Genomic DNA, 17,351 nt, shown 5'->3' on the forward strand with positions numbered 1-17,351 from the left:
AGCCGTTCTTAAAATATTTGACGTTGTAAATTATGAATATAGCGAATGCAAAATGAGCTTGCACTTGGGATCTCTGAGTAATTTAATCTACCGGCAGCTGCGACCTCTGAGACACGCTGTATGCTGTATGCTTAACCGTAAGGACAATACTCCGAAACGAAGTCATCTCAAAATCCAATATATGGATCGAGGGACTGCCAAGTTTTGATGATGAGCCACCGGAAATTTAAAATGGCCATAATGCGAGCGGTCGTTACACCACCAGTCTGCCTCCTTGCTTTCGCGGGGGGATGGAAAAGGCGAGCGCGACTGTGAAGGACAGCGGGCACGTTCACGGGGGGAGGAGGGAAGGGGGTGAAGGAAGGGGGAGGAGAGGGAGGGGCGCAAAGGAACAACTTTTTCAATTATATACCCCCGGATCGATAGAGCGATTCATTCCCGAGAATGATTCCCGGATTATCGTAGGATTATCCCGCCGCCACCCCGGCCGGTCCGTTCTACCGCCCACTTCCGCTCGTACGTTATAATGAAATGTTTACAATCGATCCGTCTACCCTTTCGTTCCGATCCGGCGAAGCGTGAGTCCAGACACGACAGCGTTATCGAGCTGCCTACAATGTCGTTATTATTGACGAGTTAACTATTAATGGCGCAGTAATAATGTTTTCTCGCGGACAGGAAACACAAGCGGATGAATCATATTACGGTTTTTTAACGACAAACATCCCATTAAAAATTGTTATTTCAACGTTGTGTCAACAGTTTTCAATCATAATTGAAGAATTTTTGCACGAGAGATCTGAAATGAATTCTGTACGATGGTCAAAGTCCATTTCGCGAACGTATTAAACTTTATCATCCGAAGATGCAGGGGCCAAGGGGATTTGACGGGAGAAGGAAGGGGCCGCATTGTGTTCCGCGAATTTGTACAGCATCTCCCCCCTCCCTCTTTAGTTCCTTTGTCGAGATATTCGCGATTGCAAATAATCTAAAAATTAAACGCTTATTACAAAAATAAATGAAAGACGCTTTCCATGATTTACAAATACACGCTTGTTGAAAATAATTACAAATGACAAACAAGATTATATAGCTTTACTCTCAGCTTCGGGACAGTTTGTCAAGAGGAATTAACGTGGCAACGGTTTCGTTGATGGTCATTTGTAAATGAAACCGTGGAAGAGGTCCGCGTCGGAAGTGGCTTGTCGCGAAACGATTTTAGCCCTATGAGGGCCACAAGCGAGCAAGCAAGCAAGCAAGCCGACATACGTCAAATTACCGAAAAGCAAGGTAACTCGCGTGCATGCAAAATTCGTGTGTTCCGGAGCGAGGTCGAGGGACGAAACGAGGAGGGAGGGTTCGCGCACACGGCTTCGTGAGTCTCGCAGCGTGTGCGTGTGCGCGCATATACCTATAGTCGCAGTGTGTGTGTGTGTGCGCTCGCGGCGAGAGAGGGTAGACGGACCTGCAACGACCGTAAAAGAGACGCGAGCGCGAGGGAGGACGGAGAGAGGTAACGCCGGAGCTGCGGGGTAGTTTGGATGCAGTAGCAAACAGGCAGATTGGATTCCAGACTCGATTTACTGGAATGCAGAAATAACAGCTGGCGAGTAGAGTCTCCTCGAGGCCGAGAATCGACTTTGCAGTCTCTACCATCTCCCCCCCCCTCTCTCTCTCTCTATCTCTCTCTCTTCCTGCGACACGCAGGACGGGAGGTGGAAGAAGAACATGGACGCCGAAGTCGGGGTGGACAGTTCCACCAGGAGAAGCGGAGGGGTGTTACATAGATTCGCGGAACACATTGCCCAGCTACTCGCATCCCTTCGTTCTCCCGTCAAACCCCCTTAGTCCCTGCGACTTTGGATGATGAAGTCTAATACGTTCGCAAGTCGGACCGTGATTATCGTACGGATTTTCGGATTTTTAGCGAAAATGCAAAAACACGATTTGCGTGAAGGCGGAAAGGGCGGAGAGGGAGGAAAGCAGGTTCCTTTCTGTTGCGCGCTGATAACAGGCAAGCATTAATTCCTCTAATCGGACTCGGCACCGAGTGGAGATGCAGCGATCTTCAGGCCCGTCCGCCGCGTATCTTCGGCCTCGCACCCCGTTGGCTCCTGCATTAGCATAACGGACCTGGTGGAGCCATTTTCCAAGACCTTTTTGCAGTAACGTGATAACCTAACGTGGTGTTCTTTCAACGTTGATCTTAACGACGCGGATCAACGAGGGGACGATTTGTCTTTCGTTTTCTTGCCGCGAAAGCTCGTTAATAGAGCCGGCTACCAACGGCAAGAATGTCGTCGTAGTGTTTAGCTTCAATAAGATTTCACGTTTACACACATCGCGCGGTTTTCGCCGCGTTGTTATTTATGCAGCAAAGTTTACCAATGTTAGCCGTAGGGCGTACCGAGGTAGTGCGCCGTTAGTTGCACGGATATCGATTTGTCGGGTAGGCCATTGCCCTGGGAAATTGCCCGATTCGTTTAGCAAAGACACGTACTTTTAAATTCTGACAATCTGTTTTCTCTCAGCAAATATAACAGAAAATTTGAAAATTTTGAAATCAATGATATAAACGTCAAAGGCACACACACACGCTGACGTGTTGTTGTTGTTGTTGTGTAAAGTACCTTTCTGCAGTGTCTCCTGCGACTCCCTGTTACTGTTATTAACGGATAGAAAGGCGTGGTATCGATTCATACACGAATGCGTTCACCCTTTTCCCCGACTCTGTGACGCGCTACGGTGTGTAGTTTCTCAACTACGAGTGTTACGGGTAAAACGCACCCCATGCCACGGGAACGCTTCCTCGCTATCGACGGGCAATATTTTTGCCTCTCCCTAACCGGATGGAGCCAACCACTCCGCGTTAAATGAACCATTACGCTGGCAATGTTACGTAGCTACGCTTCCTACAGAACATCCGGACTTCCGCCGTTAAACAGTATTTAATTTTCCCGAATACGGCTATATACATCGTTTGCACACGATCAAAGTGTTATTCTGTTCTACTGTTATGATTATAATAATAATTCAACAATAAGAGAACATAAATTTAAGATTAAAAGCGAAACAATTTTAGTAAGTGCAGGAAAATGTGTTTATAAGATGTTACATTTATATTTCCTTTTTATGTATATCATGTAAACATTCTTCTTTAACAGACAGCAGACATTGTGAAAATAATTTTTTTAATGCAGTATTTCGAAAATCTATAAAACAAAATGAATTCGGTAATAATCTCTTCGCAAGAAATGTTTCAACATAACATTTAAAATAAACCGGATTTTATAACTCAAAACTGCTTCTATCATTAGGAAACGTAGTGTTTAAAGGTCAATCGTAAAATAATATTGCTGCGGTAATATTACGTGCACCGACATTGCAAGAAAAATGTTAATGTATGCATAATGTGCGAACAAACGTAATATACAGCTGCATTGTATAATATTCCGAATAGGTTACTTTCTCTCTTTTTTTCGTAAGAATTTAATTAATTCTGCCGTCCTTTTTATTAATTTCATGCTTTGTTCATCTGACTCTGTTTTTGTGTTTATTAAATTTCGTGTATATTATCTAAACCGCGCGACCGCATAAAAAATTGTTATTACGGCACATCGAAAACGGAGCCTTTTTACAAATAAATTAGTTTGCCTCGCTCTTAACAATTTTTTTTTGTCTTTAGAAACCCGAGCGAAAATACGAATTTTACGTCCGCTAATATTTGTGAATCTCATTTAGTTATGATTTGCATGATTACGTGAAATTCGTCATGCCTTCACGCGGAATGTTATGGTGTCAGTCATATGTATAATCCCCCTCTGTGCGTACAGGGATTAGCATGGTGCAGTAATGCCGACGTTCCGATGGATTTTAGCATTAGGTGGGTTGGGTTAGTCGTAACCAGATTTGCAAGTTAATAATGAATTATTGTACCGTGAATTTCGGGTCAGCCAGCAATAGAATTGCGCGGACTATCCGCCGCCGGCTATGTTACGACTCGGACGTGCGCTCTGGGACTAATAAAAACGGTTCATTCAAATTTACATTGAGGCAAATATTATTTATGAAATGGCTGCATTAAATAGCTGTCCCTCATCCTCTTCGTGCATTACAGATATAGATCTGGTTATATCTTTATAGTTCAGCTTCAGTTCACATTAATCTAATCAGACTTTCATTCAATCTAAAATCGGCCGCGATATATTCGGCGTAGCGGAGCCGCACGATCGCGTTCGAAGCTTCGAAATAAAAGGTTTGTTGAGAGGGTTTAAGGCGACGATCACTTACCAGCAAAGTACGCCAGCATCGCCGTCAGCGCCACGGCCAAGAGGATCAGGGCGATCGAGAAGCATTTCCAGGAGCACCTGTGCTGACAACGTTTGTCGATGTGAAAGCGCGACGGCGAATACGGGGAGTAGTGCGGCACCGCTGCGGCACGAAGCGGAAAACCCGGCATCACCATAGCCTGGCCTTGCGCGCCTACTGTGGCGGTACCGCCATTTCCGGCGCCGCCTAAACCGCCGCCCAGTGAGCCCACCGTCACCTGCTGTTGCGGTGGCGGAAGCCTGAAACAACAAGAAATAACCGAGTGTTAGGATACGCGTCTTAGAGAGACGCGATGGAAGTAACGTTATATCGTGAAACCGCATGATTACGCTCCGCCGTAATATACACGTGTATATATGTGTTAAATTACGCAAGATGATACGTCTTAATCAGGTTACCTCGGGTCATCTCGACGAATCGATCGTCGCGATTAATACCTGCGCGAGATCGAATGATCGCCCGACGATGACAAATCGTCCGTGCGATTGCGAATCAGAATGGAGCCGAGACGTCGATTAGTATCTCCCATGTGTCTTGGTTACTGCTGATTATTAGTTAAATTCATGCCGATACTCGTCGGCATGTATCGGTGCGACGTCGGGGGTAATAAATGGGAGAGTTGACTGCGCGTACGCGCGGGCTCCGCTTGATCCGACGTCGCTCCGAGGGCGATACGCACCGGCGATAAATCGATGACCGGTATCTGTTCGGCGCACGTGTGCCAGGCGGAGGCGACGGCGATCGCGTCGTGGTACATAGACCATCGGGGCATCGGCAACGCGCGTCCGGGGATGCAGATAACGCCGTGCTTATAAAAGATGCAGATGCCGCCATTAAGCCCGACATAGCAGGCCGCGTGTGCGTGTGCCGTATATCGCCCGCACGAGACGCACGAAAACCAGCGGGCTTTTCGGGGAATGACGTTCGCGCGGGGGTGACCGGCGAGGTTCAGGCCCTAGCCGTCGGACCCGTGTCAAGGATTTTATTTTCATCATCGACGATATTTATCTTCGTCCCCCTCGTCGCGAGGCACCGGGATAAGCGTGGCCAATAGCCGGACCGGATGAGAGGCCAACGTCGAAACAGGGATTTAATATGGTGCCTAGGATAAATATAGTTTTCCGATAATCATGCGGACTCATGAATAGCATTATGCGCGCGCCGCGGCTGAAATCCCGTAAGAATAACTCGATTGACAGTACGTCTCTGGTAGGGACGAGAGGATAGAGGGAAGGGCAAAAGGGGAGGACTTGAAGCCAGACCAGAAAAAGGAAACAAGCGGGAACTTAACAATGCGCCGCGGCGCCAATATTGGATTTTCCGCTTAAAAATTCACGTAGTATAAAGCCCCGAACACGAGGCGCGGCTGCTTGAGAATCGAATGCTTACGAAAAATCTCTTTCGAGTCGGTTTTACGCCAGGTTCGACGCCAGTTCGAAAGCAGTCAGAACGTTGGGATTTAATCCCGAACTTATCGCCTTAAGGTAACGTTTCATTTTCACGGGATGTAAGCGAAGTGATTTAAAGTGGTTTAAAAAGATATTTCCTGGAGGTAACACTTACGATATATCGATCGTGAAATACTAGTTGTCTCCAGAAACGTTGAAACAGTCGAATGATTTTCTTTATTTATTCAGCAGAAATCAATTCGATCGAATGTTAAAATTTAGTTTTCTCTATTCTCATGATTCCAAAAATATAGATATTTTAAGAATAATATTTTAATCGTAAGTATAGAACAAATTACTTTTTTCTTCAGAACGTATCTAATTCGAACGTTTATTTCAGTTTGCAATTTTTCATTCTCTTTAAACTGCGAAAGATTTGTCAAAGAATGATAGATGATAGGAAAGAAAATTCTAAAGATAAGCTGTGAGACAGACATCTTGCAGAGTTTAGAGATAAGCGTTTCCATCATCCCCCTTTGAAGGAATCCGTTGAGATGTCGTGTATGCCGCGCGTAATTTATAAGTTGCTTAATAAACCCCGTCTGTGACAAATACCATAAATAATCACGCTTAGATCCCGCTTCGCGATCCTATAAATGTCCGCTCATATTTTCTAGAGCAGGAAGCAATCAGACATGACGTGAAAAAATATCACTGGCAAAAGTCCCGGGCGTTCTTACACGGCGACGCAGAAAAAAAGAAGATACGCGCGAGAGAAGGAATCCCGCGTAATAAATATTACTTTTTCCTCGGCATCATTAACTTAGGAACGAAGCGGCGTAAAATTAATTTACTAAAAGTATCGGTGTGCTCAACGTCCGACAAAAATTGGGGGAGGAAAAAACTTAATGGCGAAATAATGGGAATTTTTTTTTCTAAGTTGGAAGATGGCCAAAGGTAGTCTTACTTCATCTCTGAATCGTCCGCGCGATTAAGTAGATATATTTCAAATATAATTCAATTGCAGAAATGATTTAATAAAAATATACAACTTTGAATAGAAGTTTCAAGAAGATTGCGCACAATTTTTCTTTTTATCTACTTATAGTCGTCAACTAATTTAAAAATAAATGTTCTGCCAGCAAGATCAATAGTCCAACATAAAATAGCTAATAAATGTTTCTATATTTTTTGTTTTATTAATATTAATAATATTTTCTTTGAACCTCTCTTATATGTATACATTACTCTATTATTGATTGAATTAGTTTGCTGGAAATACTTTTTCTCTTTTACGCATTAATTAACTCTCATGATTAATTTATAACGGTTCGCGATTACTTCCGTATTCCGCTAGATTTCCCGAAGTGAAGCTCTAGAAATTTTTTTTCTGGGAAATAAATAAATCTAACTCCCTGACCCGGCTAAGAGCCTCCGGATAGATGTACGACGCTCCGGTCGGGACAACTGGATTCTTGATTGCACGTAACAGACAAATGAAGCGAGGGGAGTGGCTGAAAACAAGATAAACGAGGAAAAAGGAGAGATAGCAAAGCCGGGGATAGCACTGCGGAAGAACGGAGTAAGCAGCAATTCGGCGTGTTCACGCCGTGGCCCCTCTCCAAGCCGGGTTAATCCATTTGTGCGAGTAAATCGGTTAGCTGAAATTGGGTTATATTTCCTAATCGATACGATGGATTAAGTTACCGGTTGGTCCGTCCTCCGCTCGGTCACGACGTACGGCTCTTTCTTCGCTAATTATCGTTAGTAGCGGCGAAGGGAACGTGAGAGAAATATGAATTCCTGCCGAAGCTTCAACGGAAGATTACACTACTACCTTACAATTAGCTGTATCACATTTGAATGCAAACGGCATTTCTAATTATAAAAAGGTGTCGCTACGCAATTTTTTATCTATCGCGAGAATTTACGAAAATTCTTCGAGATTGCCGGAATGCTCGGGAATGAGAAATTGCAGATCTCAAATCCCTCTTCCCTTTGATTCAAACGGTCTGCGATTTTTCTTGTGACAGCTTAATCTAACTCGGGGAGCGTAAGCGTAAAGCTAAAGCGCGAAGTTGCCGCGGCACGACTTTCGGGAAGGAAGTTCGAAAACGTGCGGATGCTCCTTTAACCAATGTAAAAGTGGGTCGAGGAGCGCCGAGTTTGATCGTCAGCAACCTGGCCGGATTACGCAGTCCCGCTGCGAAGTTAGAATGTTCCTGATCTAAGTTAAGTCGTAGTCCGGTCACGAAAGAACCCACCGTCGCTTTAAGCAGGTAGCTACTCCAACCGGGCAACGTCGATGGCAGTGGACGTGGATTGTATGTACGTGTACAAAACACAAAACACCTCCACCGATTAAACCAATTGGACGGCTGTCTGATATATTGGAAGTTAAAGAGGTAATTGCGAGCGGCGTTGCTGCCACATATTGAGTTGAGTGTCGTCTGAGTGGAAGATTGGACTGTTCCAGCTGCGCGGGCTGAGGATAGAATCGAGCGTGTGATCCAATTATGATGTAACGCATGTTCCATCGCAGGAACGATTGGCAGCGACGAGTGCCTGTGTATAGTTCCTACACCATTCCAAACTTCGAAAGCTACCCAGTGTCACGCGCCCTTCATTGGCGTTTAACGGATGACGGGATGGTCTTCGAAAGAAATGGAAAACGCGCGTTAAGACCGATATTAAATATCGAGCAAATATCCGAGTGAAGTCCACTCTATTCTCTTTTCATTTTCGATGTACTTTATTAAATTAATTATTAATTTAATTATTAGTTATTAAATTATTAAAGTGGGACGTATATATAAATTTATCTTCAATTTTCTTCTAATTATTCATTATTTCATCTGTCGAATTGTTCGAATTTCAATCTCTTTCGAGTATGAAAAATAGGACAATAATCCCGCAGATAAGATACTTATCTTTACATTTTTCTGCCACTACTTTCACAGGTTCCTCTCTACATCTAATAATGAATACATTCCCTATGAAATCTTCAATACCCATCTCTTCCTCTGTCCCTTTATAAATTCTTTTGTTCGAACTTATCTATCATCAGAAGTGATACCTATACCGTAGCGACGTTACTTCGGGTAGTCCCCGACCGCTAGAAAACATAATGGATCCTTCCGAGAAGAGGCGTGAAAAATTTCGGAGGCTGCTGATACTCGATCGTTTGTCACGAGCGGCGCTTATCTGCGATCTCCCCCGAGATCGCGTAGCGCAGACGAAGCGCGTTCTAAGGTACGACGATTGTCGACGTTGAGGAACGTTACCGTGGGTCCCGTAGGAGGTACACGTAGAAAGAATCCTAATAAAAATCTGATACCCCGGTCCGCGCGCGGGTCCAGCCAAACGCGTTTCAAAGGGAAGATAAGGTGACAGAGAGAGAGAGAGAGAGAGACAGAGAAAGAGAGAGAGACACAGGTAACACGACGCGCCGCAGTTGAAATTGAATCCCACTCTCAGGTGAAAAATTACGATCGTTGCTAACACGCCCGGGGGATAATGAAGTCTGCTTTCGCAGCCATTGTTCCGCGGAGGGCACGTCGGCGCGTAGCTGCGCGCCGAGCCGCGCCTTCCGACAGCCGCCGCCTGCTTTCTCGCCGCTAGCGCGACGCCTCTAATTATTAATTTCGGCCTTTTAATATTAATTAGACGCGCGCGGGTCTGGGCGCGCGAGCGAGCGAGCGCTCGCCCGTGCACGCGCACGCGCACGCGCGCGTACTATGTGCGGTAATGGAACGGCGTGATTACGCCGAGATTATAATTTTAATCGCTCGATTACCACTCCGAGATAGCGGGAGGAATGGAGGAAGGAAGAGAGAGAGAGTGTGTACCGCCTCGCGGCGCGGCGGCGGCGGCGGCGCAGCTCTTGTATGCGTTTCTCGGCACACAGTAATAATAAGTGCGATACCACTGAATATTCAGAGTGACTGTGCCGCGAAGATTCCGCGGTATTACGATTTTAAGACTGCAAGGCGCCTCGTAAACTACGCGCTCGACGTCAAGCTTTATGTCTATTATCTTTAGCTAAATTTCACGTTTGCGTCTGGATATTAATTTTAACGTTATCATGGAGAATAGAATGTTTGCCGCGAACGGAACACGAGTTATTTTCCAATGAAAGATGGATGGGAAACGCCATAGATCGCGAGATTTGACGAGAGACCTTGTCAATCACTTCTGACAATCCTGTCAATCTTCGTGTACGAAGAAAAAAAAAGTCGATAAAATGGGATGAAAAGGACGGGGAAGATTTTGGGCTTAGCTACAAGTTGCTTCATAAGTTTGCATTCACGAAATCTTCCAACAAAATAGATCCTCGCATATTTTTATACATCATGTACAAACTAGCAGCAAGCCCAAGTAATACCTCTGCAAGAAGTTATCAGATTGCTCCGGGTGAAATTTATGTCGCAATATCATTTTTGAGGATTTTCTCATATTTCGCATAAAGCTACCGTAAGCCTGAGTAATATCGTGAAATGAAATCTCCGTGAATGTTTCCCGCGCGGTGAAACTGATATGCTTCTATGGATATACGTCTATTCGTGCGTACGCGTCGCGCGCTATATGTACGTATCGTTATATTAAACTAATTACAATCGTCAAAAATACTACCAAATGCTCGCTCTCCCGCTCGCGAGATAAAGCAATGATAATGCGCTGTCGAGGCTAAAAGCTTTTTTCCGTAAATCCCACAGTTCGCGAGGGAGTTACGATCTCTCCGCGTCTATTGCCCTACGGGCCATCGCCACTATCAGGCGACGACAGTCGTCCCGGTCTCGCAAGGCTGTCGTGCGAACGATCGGTAAGAATGGCGGTGTTAATGGCCCGGCCGCGGTTCTAAACGAGCGCGAGACTCGCGCCCATTGTGGCCGCATACGAGCGAGTAACGTGAGGGACATGCCGGAGAGAGCTAATGTCAGTCGTAACGTTATAAAACGCGACACCGAGCAGCTGGCTACACCCCGCCCGGTAATACAATCCCGCGTAAATCCCGTGCCTCCTCTTCTTCGCCGGCCGTGCGCCAACCAGTTCCCGTGGTTTATTGCCATCCGGCATCGTGTTAAAAGAACACCAGCTGCGCGCGCGTGCGCGCGCGCCAGGGAAAACGAGGGCGCGCGTCTGTGCTCCGAGTGCTCCGACACGCAGAAATCGGAGTCCGTGACGATATCCCGATAAGAGAAGACGAGAGCATTGGCGAAGCTTCGCCTCCGATTGCTTTATCGCTTGTAAAAATCTCGCGGTCGCAAGAGTTGCACTTCGTACTTCTGTGGAGTGTGGAGTCTCAAAAAGGGAGATGAATCTTTAAAATATTTTTTAAAGTTTTATCCATAATCAGAAATATGTAATTTATCTTGGTACTTCAATTTGCCAGTACGGGTCGCACAGAGAACCATGTCGATTTTTGCACGCGCATATAAGCAAAATAATTCCGTGCTTCTGGCAATTAATGTATAGTAGATGATCTAAAAGAGAAATTAAATCTAACGAACGTCCAATTGTCGGCGCAGCAATCCCTAAATTATCGTCTCTAAAATACGCTAGGTTGTTCAATCATTTGGGATTTTATATTGTTGATACGAGTAAATAGAAGACAATGACAATGAAACGTTATATGAATATTGCACTATAATATAAATAATAAACATGAATTTAAATCGAAATTATTTCTTCCATTTATTTAATCTTGTGTCAAAATTCCTCCTAGATTTTTATTTTGAGATCTTTTGGCGGGCAAATACTTCCTCCCAAAATTTTCCTCGGACATCGTTCCGTTTTATCGTAGACAAAATCTGAGGTCGACGACTCGTCGCGCTGCATAATTCCGCGATAAAGATTCTCCCGCCGCGAGTCATCGACCGCGCACCGCCGATTTGTACGGGGACAAACGTGTTTTCCTCAGGTCGTATTTTTACGGCGATCTATTATTCTCTCCCGAAATAATTTCCAACTGTGTGATAAATATATAAAACGGATTAGACGTGATTATTACAGTGTTCTCCTGTTCTCTTCATTTTGCGCTGCAAGCCTCATGCTCGACTTCTGGCTGGGCCATTGCCATCGATTCCCGCTTACGCGACATTCAGGAGTCCTCCCCGGGAATTTTCCTCGGACATGACCTACTTCATCGCAGACGACGTACGAATTTGGCGATTCATCTCGCTGCATAATTCCGCGATAAAGATTCCTCCCCCGTGCCGTCCACCGCCGCGCGTATTGTGGCAAGTTTGCTCAAGGGGGATGATGCCCCATGTTTTCCCCGCGTTATCTTTAACGCGGCGATGCATTAGCCTCGAAATCACTTCCCGAGCGGCTTGCTGCGACTGCGATTGCGAGACTGCGAATCTCGCCCGAGCATCACTCCGTGCCAAGGTTCCGCGAGATAGAATCGCGCGAGACGTGAGAGGAATCCCCTCGGCCTCTCGTAGACGCGGCGCGGCGCGGCGCGGCGTATTCGAAGCGAAAATCCAATCTTTCTCGAACCATTCCGGGGCCCATGCCTCGATAAGGGATGTCATCTCTGTTTCCCTCTCCTCCTTCTTTTTCCTCTCCCCGCGCTGAACGTCTCTCTTTATCTTCGAATTTCCGTGTCAATAGTTCACCGATTTCTCCGCAAACCGCCGTCGCTGGAGACTCCCTAATAAAAATCACGAAATAATATCCGCATGATTCTGATTACTTTAGTTTCACGTTTCAGCAAAACCGATAGTTTTCAACGAAAAATGATAACTTCGCGAGGAGAACTGCACTGCGAAAAATCTCTAAATATTGTATTACAATGCATTTTCTGTTCCTCGACGCTAAATCCTGGCGAGATCCTGTCTCGCGTGGTACAAAGGCGGAGTATGTTTTTACATTCTTTAACGAGTTCGCCGCCATGAAGTTTATTTCCGTCGAGCGGGCTCTTTCGAGTGAAACCTGATCGGTACAATCTTCACCGATGCAATTACCTCGGGTCGTGCGTCAAAGGTATCGCGCTTTTTCGTACTTTCCTACGTATTATTACTCGGAAAGCGAACTTACATATTTGAAATCGTGAAACAGAAACTTAACATAGTCTCGATTCTTCTTATTAAAACAGATTGCGGCGATTAGGCATGTATTCTGCGTATACGTGGATCCTTAGTATCGAAATCGCGAGCGATACTCGCGCGTGTATATCGTCACCAATACGCATACATCAATACTGCAACCACGTACGTGGACGTATGAAAAGTACCTGGTGAGAAAAATATCATACGTGCCCGCCGCGATCCATGTGGCGGTATGCTAGGGCGATTGTGCGTCCCTTATTCCGCTTCTTTATTGCGAGCGATCAGAATTGAATAATGCAGTGGACGCGAGCCGGTGGAAGCGGTTCTGCATCGAGGAGCAAAAGCTCTGAACACCATCTTTCCGTACATACGGAGGAGAGATATACGCATACATATATATATACATATACATATATAGACGCCAGACACGTATATATATATATATATATAGATATATATAATGCCCAGGAATTCCAGGTATATACCAGAGGCGGAGATTTGTTCCCCGCCACGTATATATGCGAAAGATACGATGCATATTCTTCTCGCACAATGCAAAGGTTGCTCGATGCGTCGAAAATATCGACTTTTGCGGGGTGCGCAAATTAGCCTTTAACAGCCCGAGACGAACGGACGAAATTGCTCACGTGATGCGCATTCAAGGCAGATTACACGTCAATCGTTATCGGTTAATTGTAACTTTTTAATTGATTCTTCTAATTCCAACGGCAGAGAGAAAGAGAACCAACGGGCGATTAAATTTACTACGTATCACATAATTGACTTTTGCGAGATGAAAAGTCTGAGTTTAAGTGATAATAATCAGTAATTATTGCTGGCGTATCTTCCTTTCTTTCGACTTCGTGTCAACTGGGATCGATACTCCCAACGTTTCATTTCCCCGTACGAACTTCAATCCATCGCGCTGTGAAATATACTCGATACAATCCACACACACACACAATCCATCCCTCAAATATCATCGGCTTGGCCATGCTTGTCGCGCAACTACCAAGCGTGCAATTTACAGACATTAATGAAATTGTTTCTGTACACGACCCGTAAAGATCGTGGGCTATGGCGGTGAAGGAAACACTAATCTTTAATCGTTGACAAAATATATAATATATTTATAGAATATAGCAGAATAAATTTAATCACATTCATAAGTCATTATAGCGGAATTCAAGAATCCCATGAATCAAAATAATATATATAATTCACATTGTAATAGTCCGTTCAATGAAGAGAACATATAAGTCATTAGTCAAACGTATAATTTCCGTTTGAAACTTGGAACGTAAAATAACAATATTTCACAAGGTAATTAAAGTTAAAGAATCACTATGATATGATAACTTGAAAATATCTTCCAATTATTTAATCACTGAACAGACTATTAGACATAACCAGAAGCTGATATTTTAATTAGTAATAAACCAAAATAATCTTATATATAAATATTTATAAGTGAATAATGCGTTAAATAATAACCGTAAATAACACATTAATTCACAACGATTCGCAACGAAAACTTTAAGTATTTCACATGAATCAACATTCTGTGTGTAACACCGTTGAATACAATTTCTAATAAATGAACGTTAACTTTATGGCGAATCTTGTTCAAAAACAATTGAGGCAAAATATATTATCGTAAACTTTTTATGCATTCGCTCGCACCGACCAAACAATTGAATCACTTCGCAATATGTATCAAAATATATGTGAATTAACTATCACAGAAAATAGCATTAAACGTGTCGTAATCTTAAATATTTTACTTTACTTGGCCATAATGAAATAACACGAATGAATAATTGAATAATGGTTGCAACCCGTAAATAAAAACTTGAGTACTCAAGGGAGAAGAACGATTATCGTTCCTGTCTACAAATGCTTCGCTGGAGCGCGGAAGCCTTTCCAACGTCCTTTACTGGACGGTAGATCTCTCGAGATTTCTGGAATCAATGATCGTAACCGATACTGTTTATGAGGATCAATGATTCTTACCCAGAAATCTAAGAGTTACCTGATTACTAGTGTCCACTGTGTGTGGAAGCACTTCTAGAAGAGTCGTTTCCTTTCCGTTTATCCATATCAATCATCATCCAGAAACGGAGTAATGGCGTCAATATTATGCCGTCATCGTCATCATCAAGAAACGGAGTAATGGCGTCGATCTCTCACACGTTGGCGAATGAATCGAGCCTTGGTCCTGCCGTGCTTCAATTACAGTCCCTCGGATCTCCTCGTACTTTTCCTTACAGTCCCTCAGATCCTCTCAGACTTCTCAATCAGTTACTTCAAGTATCACACTCGTCGTTTACAATAACTCGGATTCAATATAATACCGAATTCAGATTATTACGGCAGAAGGTCAGAAAAATGTCTTTACTGTTAGACAAACAAGAAACGAATAACGCCGGTTGCCCGGGCCGCAAGCTTGTGCATGCACGCGCGCTTTCTTCTTCACGCGGCAATTACATGAATTGAATATCGATACGTCGCGCCTCTCGCGCTTTACGCTATACAATTTCTCTAGGGAACTAGATTCGCCAACTGAAGTGAGTTTGCAAAATCGCTAGTGCTTTCTATGAAACATCATAGATGGCAACATTCATCCTCTTCTCCCCAATATCTCATCGCGTTTTCAAACAGTTTCCCATATGTATTCGGAATTATTAGATACATAAACATATACACAATACATATGTGTACTTTGAGACCGATTCGATTTCGGAGATATAGCTTAAAAATGTGCTGACAAGTTTCGTTCCATTACACGCAGTTTTAAATAGAAAATAATGCATTTAAAAATACGATACCAAATATTTAACGTAATGAAACGTAAACGAGATGAAAGTACTGATACATATTTTATTAACCGTCAAATTTCAGAATTATATTATTTTAAATGAATTTAGTCAGTTATTGCTTTTAAGCTATAAGGATTACTTGCACGGTTGTTTGACTCATGTCATTTATTGTCGAAAATAAGAGAACCGGGACGCGAATTTTTACAGCGTAAACTTAAAACGCAAAGATACATAATAACATCTAAAGTTGTATGCAAAATATTACGAAACATCTATGTTGCAATGTTAAGATTTTCTTTCCTTGATAAACTTTCTCTCTCTTGTGAAAAGTACACTGTTAAAGAAGGTCAAAAATAACGCTAAATTTGTTGCGAGTGCTAGTTGCGAGATTAACTTGATATAAATGCAGCGTACTGTTCCTTGCGAGGAAGCTTTCAAGTTTTCTCATTATGACAAACTCCGTTGATTTAACAGCAACGGTCTGCGTAAAACATAACAAAGGGACATACCGCGCACGTTTTTATCATCCTAGTACAGAAATTATACGCCACGTAAAAGGCAGATATACTATATTCAAAATCATGCAGCAGAGTTCGTTCGCGTAACAAACGCGTCCCTCGCATACGTTCAGTAAATGAATATGATATACGAGACGATTATTTCAATCCTTCTGTATGCCAGAGATGAAATCGTAACCGGAGAAAATACGATGGCCGTTTTATTTTAGAAGATATAATAATATAAAAGCGGAGTAGGGGCATAATTGAAATTTCAACGCGAAGAGCAAGAATGGGAAAAGTTTAATTCTATCATGATTAAATCTACTAAAAATTGTTCCTACGGTGAAGTCGATTCCCCTTGTAATCGCGCCGTTGAGTTAAATAAACAATGCCGAGAAATTAATCGATACAATATTCATCGGGCGTGTTGCTCTCGCAGAAAAGTTTATTTCGCGGCTATAAGAAAAATAAACCATTGGAGTGTATCATCGCCGCGAGCGAAGTTTTCCTCTCGAAACGAGCCCTTCCTCAAAAACTTACGTCGATGGTTATCGCGCGAGGGGCGCGGTACGCGCGCGTTATGCGTATATATTAGCGGCACATCCCTTAAAAATGGGATATGCCGCTCTCGACCTTTATGGATCCCATCAGACAGTAACGACGTACCGTTCCGGCTTCCAAGTCGAAGCACGTCTCGCGACTGTCGCTCGCGACACAAGGCGCTGGGGTGATTCGATGGCGCGGCTAGAGATGATCGGTCGAGTCGGGAAAATCGGGGAAAGAAGGCGACGGCCCGGTGGGCCGGGAGTCCGAGTCCCCGTGTGTGCGGAAGCCGTTATTGCAAGACACGGATGGACGATATCCGGGATACCGGCGTAGGCGCAACGTGGAGGGCACGTGGGGAGGAGGCTTCGACAACGACGATGCCAGCTGCGCGATCGCGCGCGTATATACGGCAACCCGCCCGACCTTCGCGCCGACTTCTCACGCGAGCGCGAACTTCTACGCGAGCGGAATCGAAAGGGTGCGGGAGAGGGAGAGGATGGATGTATCATCCTCACGCCTCTTCGCAAACTTTGGTAACATTCGATCATCCTCTCGGGCCCCCTCTGCCCCTCTCCACCAGCTCCCCCGGCAGTGGCAATGAACCGCCTGTCGCATCTCTAACGGCGTGAGTCGACGTGAAGTCGCGCCGGGGCCGAAGAAGAAAGCCGCGAACCGACGCGAAGATGAGGGGGAGAATATTACACCACGTGTGTCGGT

The 17,351-nt window shown here is 44.3% G+C and overlaps 1 protein-coding gene across 8 annotated transcripts in view; it reads right to left on the reverse strand.

The window, feature by feature from the left end:
• Positions 1 to 17,351, reverse strand: part of LOC112463596 (teneurin-a) — a 332,312-nt gene that overhangs the window by 31,680 nt on the left and 283,281 nt on the right. For all 8 annotated transcript variants that reach the window (XM_025030073.1, XM_025030099.1, XM_025030082.1 and 5 more), the window contains one exon: positions 4,291 to 4,568. In XM_025030073.1, the coding sequence (XP_024885841.1) occupies positions 4,291 to 4,568 (278 nt within the window). The remainder of the gene's footprint in view (positions 1 to 4,290; positions 4,569 to 17,351) is intronic.

This window comes from Temnothorax curvispinosus, unplaced genomic scaffold (genome assembly GCF_003070985.1).
Source record: "Temnothorax curvispinosus isolate PA1 unplaced genomic scaffold, ASM307098v1 QBEX01001437.1, whole genome shotgun sequence".
NCBI lineage: Eukaryota > Metazoa > Arthropoda > Insecta > Hymenoptera > Formicidae > Temnothorax > Temnothorax curvispinosus.